This window comes from Patella vulgata, chromosome 4 (genome assembly GCF_932274485.2).
Source record: "Patella vulgata chromosome 4, xgPatVulg1.2, whole genome shotgun sequence".
NCBI lineage: Eukaryota > Metazoa > Mollusca > Gastropoda > Patellidae > Patella > Patella vulgata.
The window spans coordinates 7,928,442-7,939,767 of NC_065882.2; the positions used below are offsets into that span (position 1 = coordinate 7,928,442).

Here is an 11,326-nt window from a genome sequence, read left to right on the forward strand (position 1 = left end):
ATAAGTGTGACTAGAGTGGCGTGGTTCGATCCCAAATGTAAAAAAGAAGAGTCGCCTGTCAAACCCCATGGGTTTTCTCTGGGTCCTCGCAAGAAAAGGATCTCTGTGCCTTTGATTCGATCGAGGCGATACAATTTCGGGAATCCGCATCTCATATCTCAAAATTGACGATGGATGCGCCGGGTGTTAGAATCCTATAGTGGACAGCGTTAAAATCGAAGTAAGCCGAATATAAACTTCCGGTTATGTATTCTGTCACGTGACCACGCCAGACGTTCATGAAACCGGCTGAAAAGTGATTGGAAATTTATAAACTTGTAAAACTGCATAATAATGGAGGTAACGCATACCACACTTATGTCTAAAACTCTGCATTTATAACAAAGTACTTGTTTGAAAACGTCGAGAGAATACTGTTACAAACATCGCTACAATAAATATAGTAATTGTTCTTACCAGTAGTGGCAGTACTAAAGTATGCCAGCAAGTACAACATGTACATGACGTGTTTATAATACTAAAAGCCTATATGGTTTATTGCTCTATCCACTTACTAAATGCCTCTAAAATATTATTAATAAAGTCAATGAATGGCATAAAAATCAACATGTTGATGGTGGCCATTAAAAGGCAGAAGCAGAAACAGAATTGTACTGCAGTGCACGTGAATAATGGTGAATCTTTAGTTCCTTTTGGAACAATCCTCTCACCAATCCTCCTATGTTCAGCCGCAATATGAAATTAATAATGGCACTCTACCCCCCATATCTGTGCTCTATGGCTTTTTTAAAGTCCTTGCCATGTAATTTTCACTGTAATTCTTCTTAGTTCTTCAAAAAGAATAATCTCTCACCAATATCTGACATAAATTTATTATAATCCAACACTGTTTTCAAGTGAAATTTTTCTAATTCAAAGACATCATCATAATCTGTTTATCTGATATGAAAATAAAATGTATTTTTTTTTTTTTTATGTTTTCAGGTTCAGTTGCGAGTACGTGATGCTAAAAGCAATAAACCTCTGGCAGAAATTAAAGGTGTAAGTATACATAAATAAAGGGAAATTACAGAGAAAAAACCCAACCCTATTGATCACCTTTTTTTTTTATAAAGATGCATGCTGACCATTCTTGATATAATAGTTCAAAAATAGAGAATGAAAAGGAATATATTGAAAATTTCATTCAAATTACTTTATTTTGAGCAAAGTTAAAATATGAGTGTTTGAAGATTTTTTTAAGATGGTATTGATTTTTATTGCTACCAGTGTTAAGATAATAAACAAAGTCTCGATTATCCATTTTTAGATCAGCAATGCAGGCAAATTTAACTCTTACAGGAATGAACATTGTCCCAAATTGGCTGTATCAACTTTTTATGTTATGGTAGTGCATAGGGCTAGGTTTTAACAATTATTTTATGAAAGAGAGAGAGAGAAATGAGGTTTAACGTCCACTCGACACAAACTAGGTCATTTCGGGACTAACATATGGTTCAATTTTATTTCAATAATTCGCTTGCGCATAGGGGTTATTAGCAGTGGGAGGAAAACAGATTATTTTATGAATCACAAAGAATTGATTTATTAAATGTAAGTTCATTTTTTTGTAGTTTAAACCAACAAGTACAATCAGAGATATAAAATTATGGTATCATCAACTTAGTAAGTAATTTCTCTTTCTTTCTCAACAAAACATTTGTATATTTATCCCAGAATCACAAAACAATTTAGACTATAAAATAATTTTCTTGATTGACATTTAGAATTAGAGGTATACCATTCAAAATTTCGTTTTACTTGTCTTTAATACACTAAGATCTGGAAGAGTTGTTATCATTGACGTATTCTGGATGGTGTGAGGGATTAGCCAATAAAATGGACTGTTACGACGAGCTTTAGACGTGTTTTGCACAGAACTGTGGGTAATCCACTAGAAAATCAATGCTGATTGGGTAATAAAATAGGGTCAACTTGCTACAACTTGTCAGATCTTCATGTAGTGTAGGCCATCGAAAATATAAAAAAAAACGAAACGAAATATAGATCTGTATTCTAATCAGATTATATACCATTCACAATAACACAGCTTTATGTATTTACTACTTCTTAGTTAATTACATGCATTCTTAGTTTATTGGGGCATTGGATGGCCAAATTTTTAGCGCGTACGCGCTGTGTCATAAAGCCTGTTATTGAGTCAACTGGCGTGCACACGGTATGGTATATGCCAGTTTTCACTAACCCAGTCGGAGTAGGACGTTAAACCCCATTTCATTTAAATTTCATTCGTCATGAATCAAGAACCTTTAATCAAAGGTGTTGTATGGTGTGCTGTTTTTGATTGCGAACACTACAAATGGACAAACCAGGGCCCCTACTTCAATACCAGAAAACCAAGCTGTCAACGAGATGAAAACCAGGCCCTTCTGGATAGCGAACCACCATCCACACTCACTGAGCAACTGCGTGAGCAAATTTAAATGATTTGTAAACTTATATTGTTTATTTATTACAGATCCTAAATTAGACATCAACAGAATATCTTTTAAAGCAGAACAAAGTATGTAAAATGTTGAAAATATTTACTTGTTTTTTGTTATTTTTAAATATTTACTTGTTTTTTTTATAAAGATATTTACCGGTACTTGATTTTTTATTAGGAAAATGTTTAGTGTGTTGGTTTTTTTTAAAAAAAAAAATATTTACTGTTTTTTTGGGGTTTTTTTTGAAAATATTTATAGTTTTATTTTAAGTCTTTGCAAGCCTGGGGATAAGACACATATCACAGGCTTTGTCTGGCACAAATTAGTACACAACACTCTTTGAATTATGTGGAGTGACATTCTTCTTTAATTAGAGTTTTAAATTTGTACATGCTATTAGATATTTGTAAAATATTTGGTTTCATTCAGGAGGAAAAACTCTTAAAGATGACCAGACTTTATTAAATGCTGGTGTTTCGTTTAATGGTGAACTGTTTTTTAAAGATTTGGGTCCGCAAGTAGGGTGGACTACTGTGAGTATTACTTAAAGTAACGATGTGTTATTTCCAGGCCGTAGTGCCGCTGTCCGGGCAAAATTTCCCGCATAGCACACTGTATGGCGGATGCCATCTTCATTAGCCCAGTTCGGAGCAGAACAGTAGGACATTAAACCCCATTCCATTTCATCATTTCATTTCCATTTATTTGCTAAAATATAGAATTTCTTGTGGCTTAATAAATGGGGGGGGGGGGTGGATGGCTGAATGGTTAGCACGTGCACACTTTATCATAAAAGCCGGTCATTGAGTCAACTGGCGTGGTTTCGAATCCCCGGTTGTACGTGACAAGGAGTAGGGTCACCTGTCCAACCTCGTGGGTTTTCTCCAGGTCCTCCGGTTTCCTCCCACTGCTAAAGACCCCTACGCGCAAGCGAATTACTGAAATAAAATTAACCATATGTTAGTCCCGAAATAACCTAGTTTGTGTCGAGTGGACGTTAAACCCCATCTCTCTCTTTCTCTTATCTAGTATAATTTATGATTGTCATTAACATTTATCAGGGTTGTGTACTTGATACTTGATAAAAAGGGGAGCCATGATGGCTCAGTGAGTAAGACGCTGGCTCACTAGCCTGGAGACTGCGAATTCGCTCCTGGTGTTGACCGGTGATGCAGGACAGAGGGCCTGACGAGGACAGCTGTCTAGTCATTCGGAAGGGACGGAAAACCGAGATCTTGTGTGAACATTTGCGTGCACGTAATATTCCCCTCATCATAGCACATTGTATGGCGTATGTCCTTCTTCATTAGCCCAGTAGGACATTAAATCCCATTTCATTTCACTTAATAAATAGGATTTATAGATTTTTTTCTTTTAACCAGGATAGAATTAATATTATTAATATTAAATTATATGATATGAATATTTATTATTTATAAATTGATTTATTTTAAATGATGTATTATGTATATTTATATTAAATTATATATTATGTATATTTATATTAAATTATATATTATGTATATTTCAGGTATTTTTAACAGAATATGCTGGCCCTCTGGTTGTGTATCTATTATTTTATATCAGACCATCTTGTATATATGGACCTGCTGCTGCCAATCAAGCTTATTCTAGAGTTGTCAAGTGAGTTGTCTTTAATATTCTAGAGTTGTCTTTAATATTCTAGAGTTGTCTATGTCTTTAACATTCTGGAATTGTCTTTGTCTTTAATATTCTAGAGTTGTCTTTGATATACTTGAGTTGTCTTTAATACTCTAAAGTTGTCTTTGATATTTTTGATATTATAGAGTTGTCTTTGATATTCTAGAGTTGTTAAGTGATATCTGATAAATACTTTGCGAGTTACGCCCCTTGATAACATTGAAGAATCTGTTTACATTCACTACACGTTGTTTATATTCATCATACATTGTGTATATTTATTATTAACAGAAAGATGTTTATATTTTAGTATTGCTGCTGGTTGTTGGACATTTCATTATGGTAAACGATTGTTTGAAACTATATTCATTCATAGATTTTCTAATGCCACAATGCCTATAATGAACATATTCAAGGTAGTTGCCTAATTTTATAATAAAATTCATTATCAGTTTAGAAATACATGGGGTGGGGGAGGTGTGGATGGCCGAAAGGTTAGCATGTGCGCGTTGTATCATAAGATCTGTCATTGAGCATGTTCCTGAAGCAACGACCGCGAGTTTTACAACATCTAGTCGTTGCTTCAATACTCAACAATTCCCGAATTTTTGCGCTCATTGTGTTTACACGTGATTAATTAGTATTGTCCAATCAGAGGTCGTGGCACATAACACACTGTAAACAAATATGGTGGCCTCCATAGAAAAAGAAATAAACAAGTTTACAGCCTTTGTTGATCAACCATGATTTCCAGCAACCTTGACATTGATAGAACCTTGAACTTTGCAACTCGATTGTCACATGTAGACATTTTAGATAGAAGCGCGAGACTTGATAATCGTAACCATATTTTTAACGAAGGAATCTGATAGGATCACAAGCTGGGCTTATACCCATCGAATTTAGTGCTAAAATATGCGGGGTATTACGTGAAGGGCTTGATAAGATGTACGTAGTTAAGACGAGATCAAGCCTTCTATTGAAGATGGTCATTGAGTTGACTGGCATGGTTTGGATTTCCCGGTTGTCCAGTTTCCTCCCACTGCTAAAGACCCCTACGCGGAAACGAATTATAGAAATATGAATTGAACCATATGTTAGTCCCAAAATGGCCTAGTTTGTGTCGAGTGGACATTAAACCACTTTTTATTTCTCTTCTGATTAAGACTATAGAATCGACTCTTGAACTGTATTTAATTGATTGTTTTTCAGAATTCTATATATTATTGGGGATTTGCAGCTTTTGTAGCCTACTTCAACAATCATCCTCTTTACACCTTACCTAGTAAGTTGTTTATTATATTTAAATATTATATATATACCCCATCTAGCAAGTTATTTTATTTACCTACTATCCATGGGTTCCAGATCGACCACATACGGCGATCATGACTGCTTGATAAAACAAAAACCCCTTTCAAACATTGGCTATACCCTGCCTAGTCAACTGTTTATTATACCCTCCTAGTCAACTGTTCATACCCTACCTAGTCAACTGTTTATACCCTACCTAGTCAACTGTTTATACGTCTAGTAAGGTGTTAAATTCTGATTCTAAATTATAATTTATATTAATTCTGTGTTTCTGGCAGTCTAAATCATAAAATATATATGAACTCTGAATTAAAATTCTGCATTTCTGACTGTCTAAATTATTATTTATACATGAAGTCTAGATTATACTTTATCTATTAAGTCTGAATTATTATTTACATATTAATTCTCTGTTTCTGAATTATAATGTATATATGAAGTCTAAATTATAATTTATAATATGAAGTCTAAATTATAATTTATAATATGAAGTCTAGATTATACTTTATATATTAAGTCTAAATTATAATTTATATATGAAGTCTAAATTATAATTTATTAAGTCTGAATTATGATTTATATATTAAGTCTGAATTATGATTTATATATTAAGTGTGAATTATGATTTATATATTAATTCTTTCTTTTGACAGAGTTTGGGGATAGACAAATTTATGGTGGTCTAGCTTTATTCGTGGTAAGTCCATTCTTCTTCCTCGTAGATAGTGCACTTTTAAATTTTAATAAATTTAGTTTTTCCCTTTATTGTCGAAATCCATCTGATATTGATAATATCGACGGTAAAACATGTTCAAGAAGGGACGATGTTAATTTTCTGAGCATAAATTGTAAAATTTTTTATTTCAGTTTGCTGAATTGGGTAATTTCTCTGTTCATTTGGCTTTAAGAAATCTGCGACCAGCTGGTAAGTCTATAGAAATCACACATTTTTTTAAAGCTTCAATTTTATTTTAATAATGCAAATAATTATGTCAACATATCCTTTAAAGGGACAATAACACTCTTGTTGGCTTGACAGCTCCAGAAAATAAAAAATAGCCTTATTCTAAGTACTAGATGTGTTAGTGTCCTACCTGTTGTGTAAATTATCCATTAAATCCTATTTTACTTGTCCAGAGGGTACAAGAATATTTTTAAATCCAAGTCACATTTGAAAAGCTTTACGTCAGGCTTTTCAAATCATTTAGTTGAATTTTTCCAATTTTTTAAATTAGGTGTGTTAAGATGAAATTTGTAACATCAATTAATTGGAATATTGTAAAATAGCTCAATTTGTTGACCAGAATAAAGATTGGGACATATTCAATTACAACTAGTGGTAGGGAGCCTTTAAATAAGTATAATACGAACCCGAATGTCAATATTACCTGGAACAGGTAAATTTCAACGTTAGTAATTTCTGCCGTTCTCTGTGAGTAGTCATAAATTTCCGCCAATAAACAATCTATGATGTAACAAAATCTGCGAATTTGCGACACGGAAAGCTTGACATCACACGCTTCAGTCGGTCTCTCATAAATTCTACACGATAAAACATAACTAAATACTATTGTAAATGTTCAGAACAGGATGAATGAATAATGTTTTATTTACACACATTTTTAATCAATTAAGTGTGATTTTAAACTCGTGGTGGTCTTTGTTGCTGTGGTGGTAATTCAGACCACGTGACATCAAAATGAAATATGTTGTCTGAGGTTGGCACCCGAAATGTATCGTTAATGATTGATGTCGAAAATACAATCCACAATACAATTCATGTTGTGTGACACAAGTAACTTTACCGTACTATAATTTATAATTATGGTAAATAAAATGTAAACCGTTACATTTAAAGGGGAATTAGGTACAATAGTAGTTAAAAAATATACTAATGTCCAAAAGAAAGTATACACACACTAAAAATAGGAATAAGTTTTGTTTAGATTAAAAATGTTTAATAAAACAATACTGAGTTGGTCTCTTGCATCCAAACTCAACATTTCTAAGCAAAATAATAAAGCGGAACAAATTGACATTGTACCCAAATACCGTATACAATGGAAAACGTATTCAAATCTAGTAAATATCGCAGGTTGATGATGGTATCTAGAGTTGATTTAGGTCTGGATATGTTAATTAATGTCCAATTAATAATCTAGATAACATTTCAGGGCCCTTATTCACGAAAACTTAAACTAAGATACAATCGAAATTTTAAGAAATACTGCAATTCAATTGGCTGACCAGTAAAATCAATTTGCATATATCCAATGAAGTTGCAGTATTTCTTAAAATTTCGGTTGTAACTTAGTTTAAGTTTTCGTGAATAAGGGCCCAGGCCTAAAGAAAGACCTGCAATAGACAGATTTAGCTCTTGCATAATTCCTGTTTAATTAATTATTGAGTATTCATGATAGATTGTAACTGAACCTCAAATGACTAAAACTGATATTGTAATCAAAATTTGGGGATCACGGTGGCTAAGTGGGTAAGATGCTGGCTTGCTAGCCTGGAGGTCAGGTGTTCGATCCCTGCATTGGCCAAGAAAGTTCAACCAGATTTTCCGGTGTGGTTCCCCCTTGTCAGTGATGCAGGACGGAGGGCCTGACAAGGACAGCTATCTAGTCATTCGGATGAGACGAAAACCGAGGTCCCGTGTACACATTGGCGTGCACATAAAAGATCCCTTGACAGTTGGAATTCGATATAAGAGTAGGCCGTAGTGCCGCTGTCCGGGCAAAATTTTCCTCATAGCATACTGTATGGCGTATGCCCGTCTTCATTAGCCCAGTATAGGAGCAGAACAGTAGGACGTTAAACCCCATTTCATTTCATTTCATTAACCCAGTCTGAGCAGAACAGTATGATGTTAAACCCCATTTCATTTCATTTCATTCATTTCCGCACAAGTTTAAATGTTTCTACACACATGCTTCCCTACCCAGCTGTCAATCGTTTAAATCTATATTTGGTTGTGTTTTTTCAGGTTCTAGAGTAAGAAAGATTCCCTACCCTACTCTCAATCCATTTACATGGTTGTTTAAATTCACCTCCTGTCCTAATTATACTTATGAAGTTATGGCATGGGTCGGGTTCAGTGTCATGACACAAAGTTTGCCAGGTAATTATTATACCATTATTTTTTAAATATATCGTCGGTGGGGAGTCAAAAGGTTGTATCTGGATTTTGCGAAATTGTCCAGGAGAGACAAAAAACACACAGAGGTTAAGAATCAAAATGTCTAATAAAACCGTCAGGTCAAAATGTTGTATGTAAAATGTCGTATTTCTGAGGCTTTTCTTAAATATTTCTGTACAAAGTGTATGTGTAGCCATTAAAACAACATGTAACTATCCGCACGTATCAAGCTCAACATTTAGTGCAGAAATAAAGAGTGAAAGCTAGTTATTTGCAATTTTATACAGCATAGAAGTAGACAACATTATTATCTATACTACCATTGGTCAACTGGCATGGTTTCGATTCTCTAGGTTGTACGTGACAAGGAGTAGGGTCGCCTGTCCAACCTCATGGGTTTTCTCCTGGTCCTCCTGTTTACTCCCACTGCTAAAGACCCCTATGTGCAAGCGAATTATCGAAATAAAAATTGAACCATATGTTAGTCCCGAAATGACCTAGTTTGTGCCTAGTTTGTGTGGAGTGGACGTTAAACCCTCTCTCTCTTTCTCTCTCTCTCTCTCTCTCTATCATCATATACATATTATTGTCATACCACCATTGGTTTATTATTTCAGCTGCCATATTTACTCTCGCAGGATTTTATCAGATGGCCGTCTGGGCGCAAGGTAAACACAGAAACTATCTCGCTGAATTCCGAAACTATCCAAAGATCAGAACTCCAATACTACCATTCTTGTTGTAAATTTAACTTATTATGGTGCCTGATTGCCATTTGCATTTTTCAGACAATATTAAATTTTTCACGGTTTAATCTGATATATACACAAATTAATTATTTAATATTTGAAAACAAAATATCAATGGTAGAAAATCTTATGATTCTGATTCAATCGAAATTAAAACATTTGACTTAACACTCAAGGTGGCGCTGGTCTTTTTTAAATCGTCTGCAGAGAAAGCCAATCTGATTAAAACACAGATTCTATTTCGTTTAGTTTTTTATAGTTCAAAATTTCGTTTTACTTGTCTTCACTACACTAGGATCTGGAAGAGTTGTTATATTATAGGCGTTCTGGTTGAAGTAAGGAATTAGCCAATGAAAAAGTCTTCTACGGCGAGTTCTTGGTGTGCGATGCACGAAACTGTGGGTAATCCACTAAAAATGTTAACTTTGATTGATTAATCAATGTCTGACGTCATAGGATCAAAAGCCGTTCGTACGACCCCTGACCCCTGGTCAGATCTTCATGTAGTGTAGGCCATCGAAAGTATAAAAAAACGAAACGAAATATAGATCTGTATTTCAATCAGATTGCAGAGAAGGCCGAATGTTGACAAATTTTCAATTAGTATATCTTTGCAAACACTGAACGGAATTGAACCATTTTTGGACTGATAATTTTTGGGGAGATTCAACTATCACAATATTGTAGTTTACAAGGGGTTCAAAATTCTCTCAAATGGTAATCAGAGACTTTAATATGATTGTTATATTGTAAAAGACAGCTATAATTATATCCAGGAATTCATGTGTTCTTAAAATCATGTTCGCCAAATTTCACAGTTTTTATATGTATGTTTTCTGATAGTTGACGTATATTAAGGTTGTCAACCATTTAACACTTAGACCACTCTCCTATCTGGGACTCCTTACATTGCCCAAAACCGCCCTGTAACGTACGCAACTAGTAAATGGTCCTATATGGAAAGCTGTTCACATATCTCTGACAGTTTTGGATAGTTGACGTATAGTCAGGTTGTCAACCATTTAGCTCTTCGACAACCCTGTCTGGGACTCCTTAGACTGCCCAAAACCGCCCTGTAACGTACGTGACTAGTAAATGGTCCTATATGTAAAGCAGTTCACATATCTCGGGCGGTTTCTGATAGTGCTAAAGAGTTGACAACGCTAAAGAGTTGACATCCTTAATATATATCAACTAAGTCCACCCTGTCAGGGACTCCTTAGACTACCCAAAACCGCCCAGTAACGTACGCAACTAGTAAATGGTCCTATATAGAAAGCTATTAACATATCTAGGGTGGTTTGAGGTGGTCTAAGGAGTGTTTCAATCTCTCTAGGAATGTACAGATATTATAATATATCAAGGAACTGGGGGTAGTCCATATTTACCAAGAGCTTTAAATGTCACCAGAAAAATTTCATAATTTTTTTTAAATTATGCAAGTAATTATAATGCATGTAATTATGTCAACATATCCTTTCCATAAATATAACAGGAACCCGAATGTCAATATTATCTGCAACAGGTAAATTTCAACCTTAGTAATTTCCGCCGTTCTCCGTGGGTAGTCGTAACTTTCCGTAAATAAACAATCTGTGACATCATTTTAGTCCTTCTGCTCATATTCTAGTCTATATTTGTATGAGCAGTAGGACTAAAATGATGTCACAGATTGTTTATTTACGGAAAGTTACGACTACCCACGGAGAACGGCGGAAATTACTAAGGTTGAAATTTACCTGTTGCAGGAAATATTGACATTCGGATTCGTGTTATACCTACTATGGAAAGGATATGTTGACAAAATTACTTGCATTATTTAAAAAATTTGAAGCCTTTCTGGTGACCTTTAATGTTGTTGTCCCCCGCCTTTCGAAGAAAGCAGGGGACTATTAAAATGGGTTCGTCCGTCTGTCTGTCTGTCCGTCTGTCTGTCCGTCTGTCCGTCCGTCCGTCTGTCTGTCCGTCACACT

The 11,326-nt window shown here is 34.7% G+C and overlaps 1 protein-coding gene across 1 annotated transcript; it reads left to right on the forward strand.

The window, feature by feature from the left end:
- The first annotated feature begins 247 nt into the window (after positions 1 to 247).
- LOC126819123 (very-long-chain enoyl-CoA reductase) lies at positions 248 to 10,872 on the forward strand. The gene is made up of 12 exons (XM_050547002.1): positions 248 to 339; positions 985 to 1,041; positions 1,614 to 1,665; positions 2,519 to 2,563; positions 2,916 to 3,019; positions 4,018 to 4,130; positions 4,459 to 4,564; positions 5,361 to 5,433; positions 6,116 to 6,159; positions 6,330 to 6,387; positions 8,452 to 8,586; positions 9,222 to 10,872. The coding sequence occupies exons 1-12, from the start codon at positions 334 to 336 to the stop codon at positions 9,347 to 9,349; spliced, it is 921 nt and encodes a 306-aa protein (XP_050402959.1). The 5' UTR covers positions 248 to 333; the 3' UTR covers positions 9,350 to 10,872.
- Positions 10,873 to 11,326: the final 454 nt, after the last annotated feature.

Excerpts from the sequence above, each read along its gene's own strand:
- LOC126819123 (XM_050547002.1), top strand. Across the intron at positions 1,042-1,613 it reads CTCTGGCAGAAATTAAAGGT|TTTAAACCAACAAGTACAAT; the intron begins GTAAGTATACAT and ends ATTTTTTTGTAG. Across the intron at positions 4,131-4,458 it reads GCTTATTCTAGAGTTGTCAA|TATTGCTGCTGGTTGTTGGA; the intron begins GTGAGTTGTCTT and ends TTTATATTTTAG.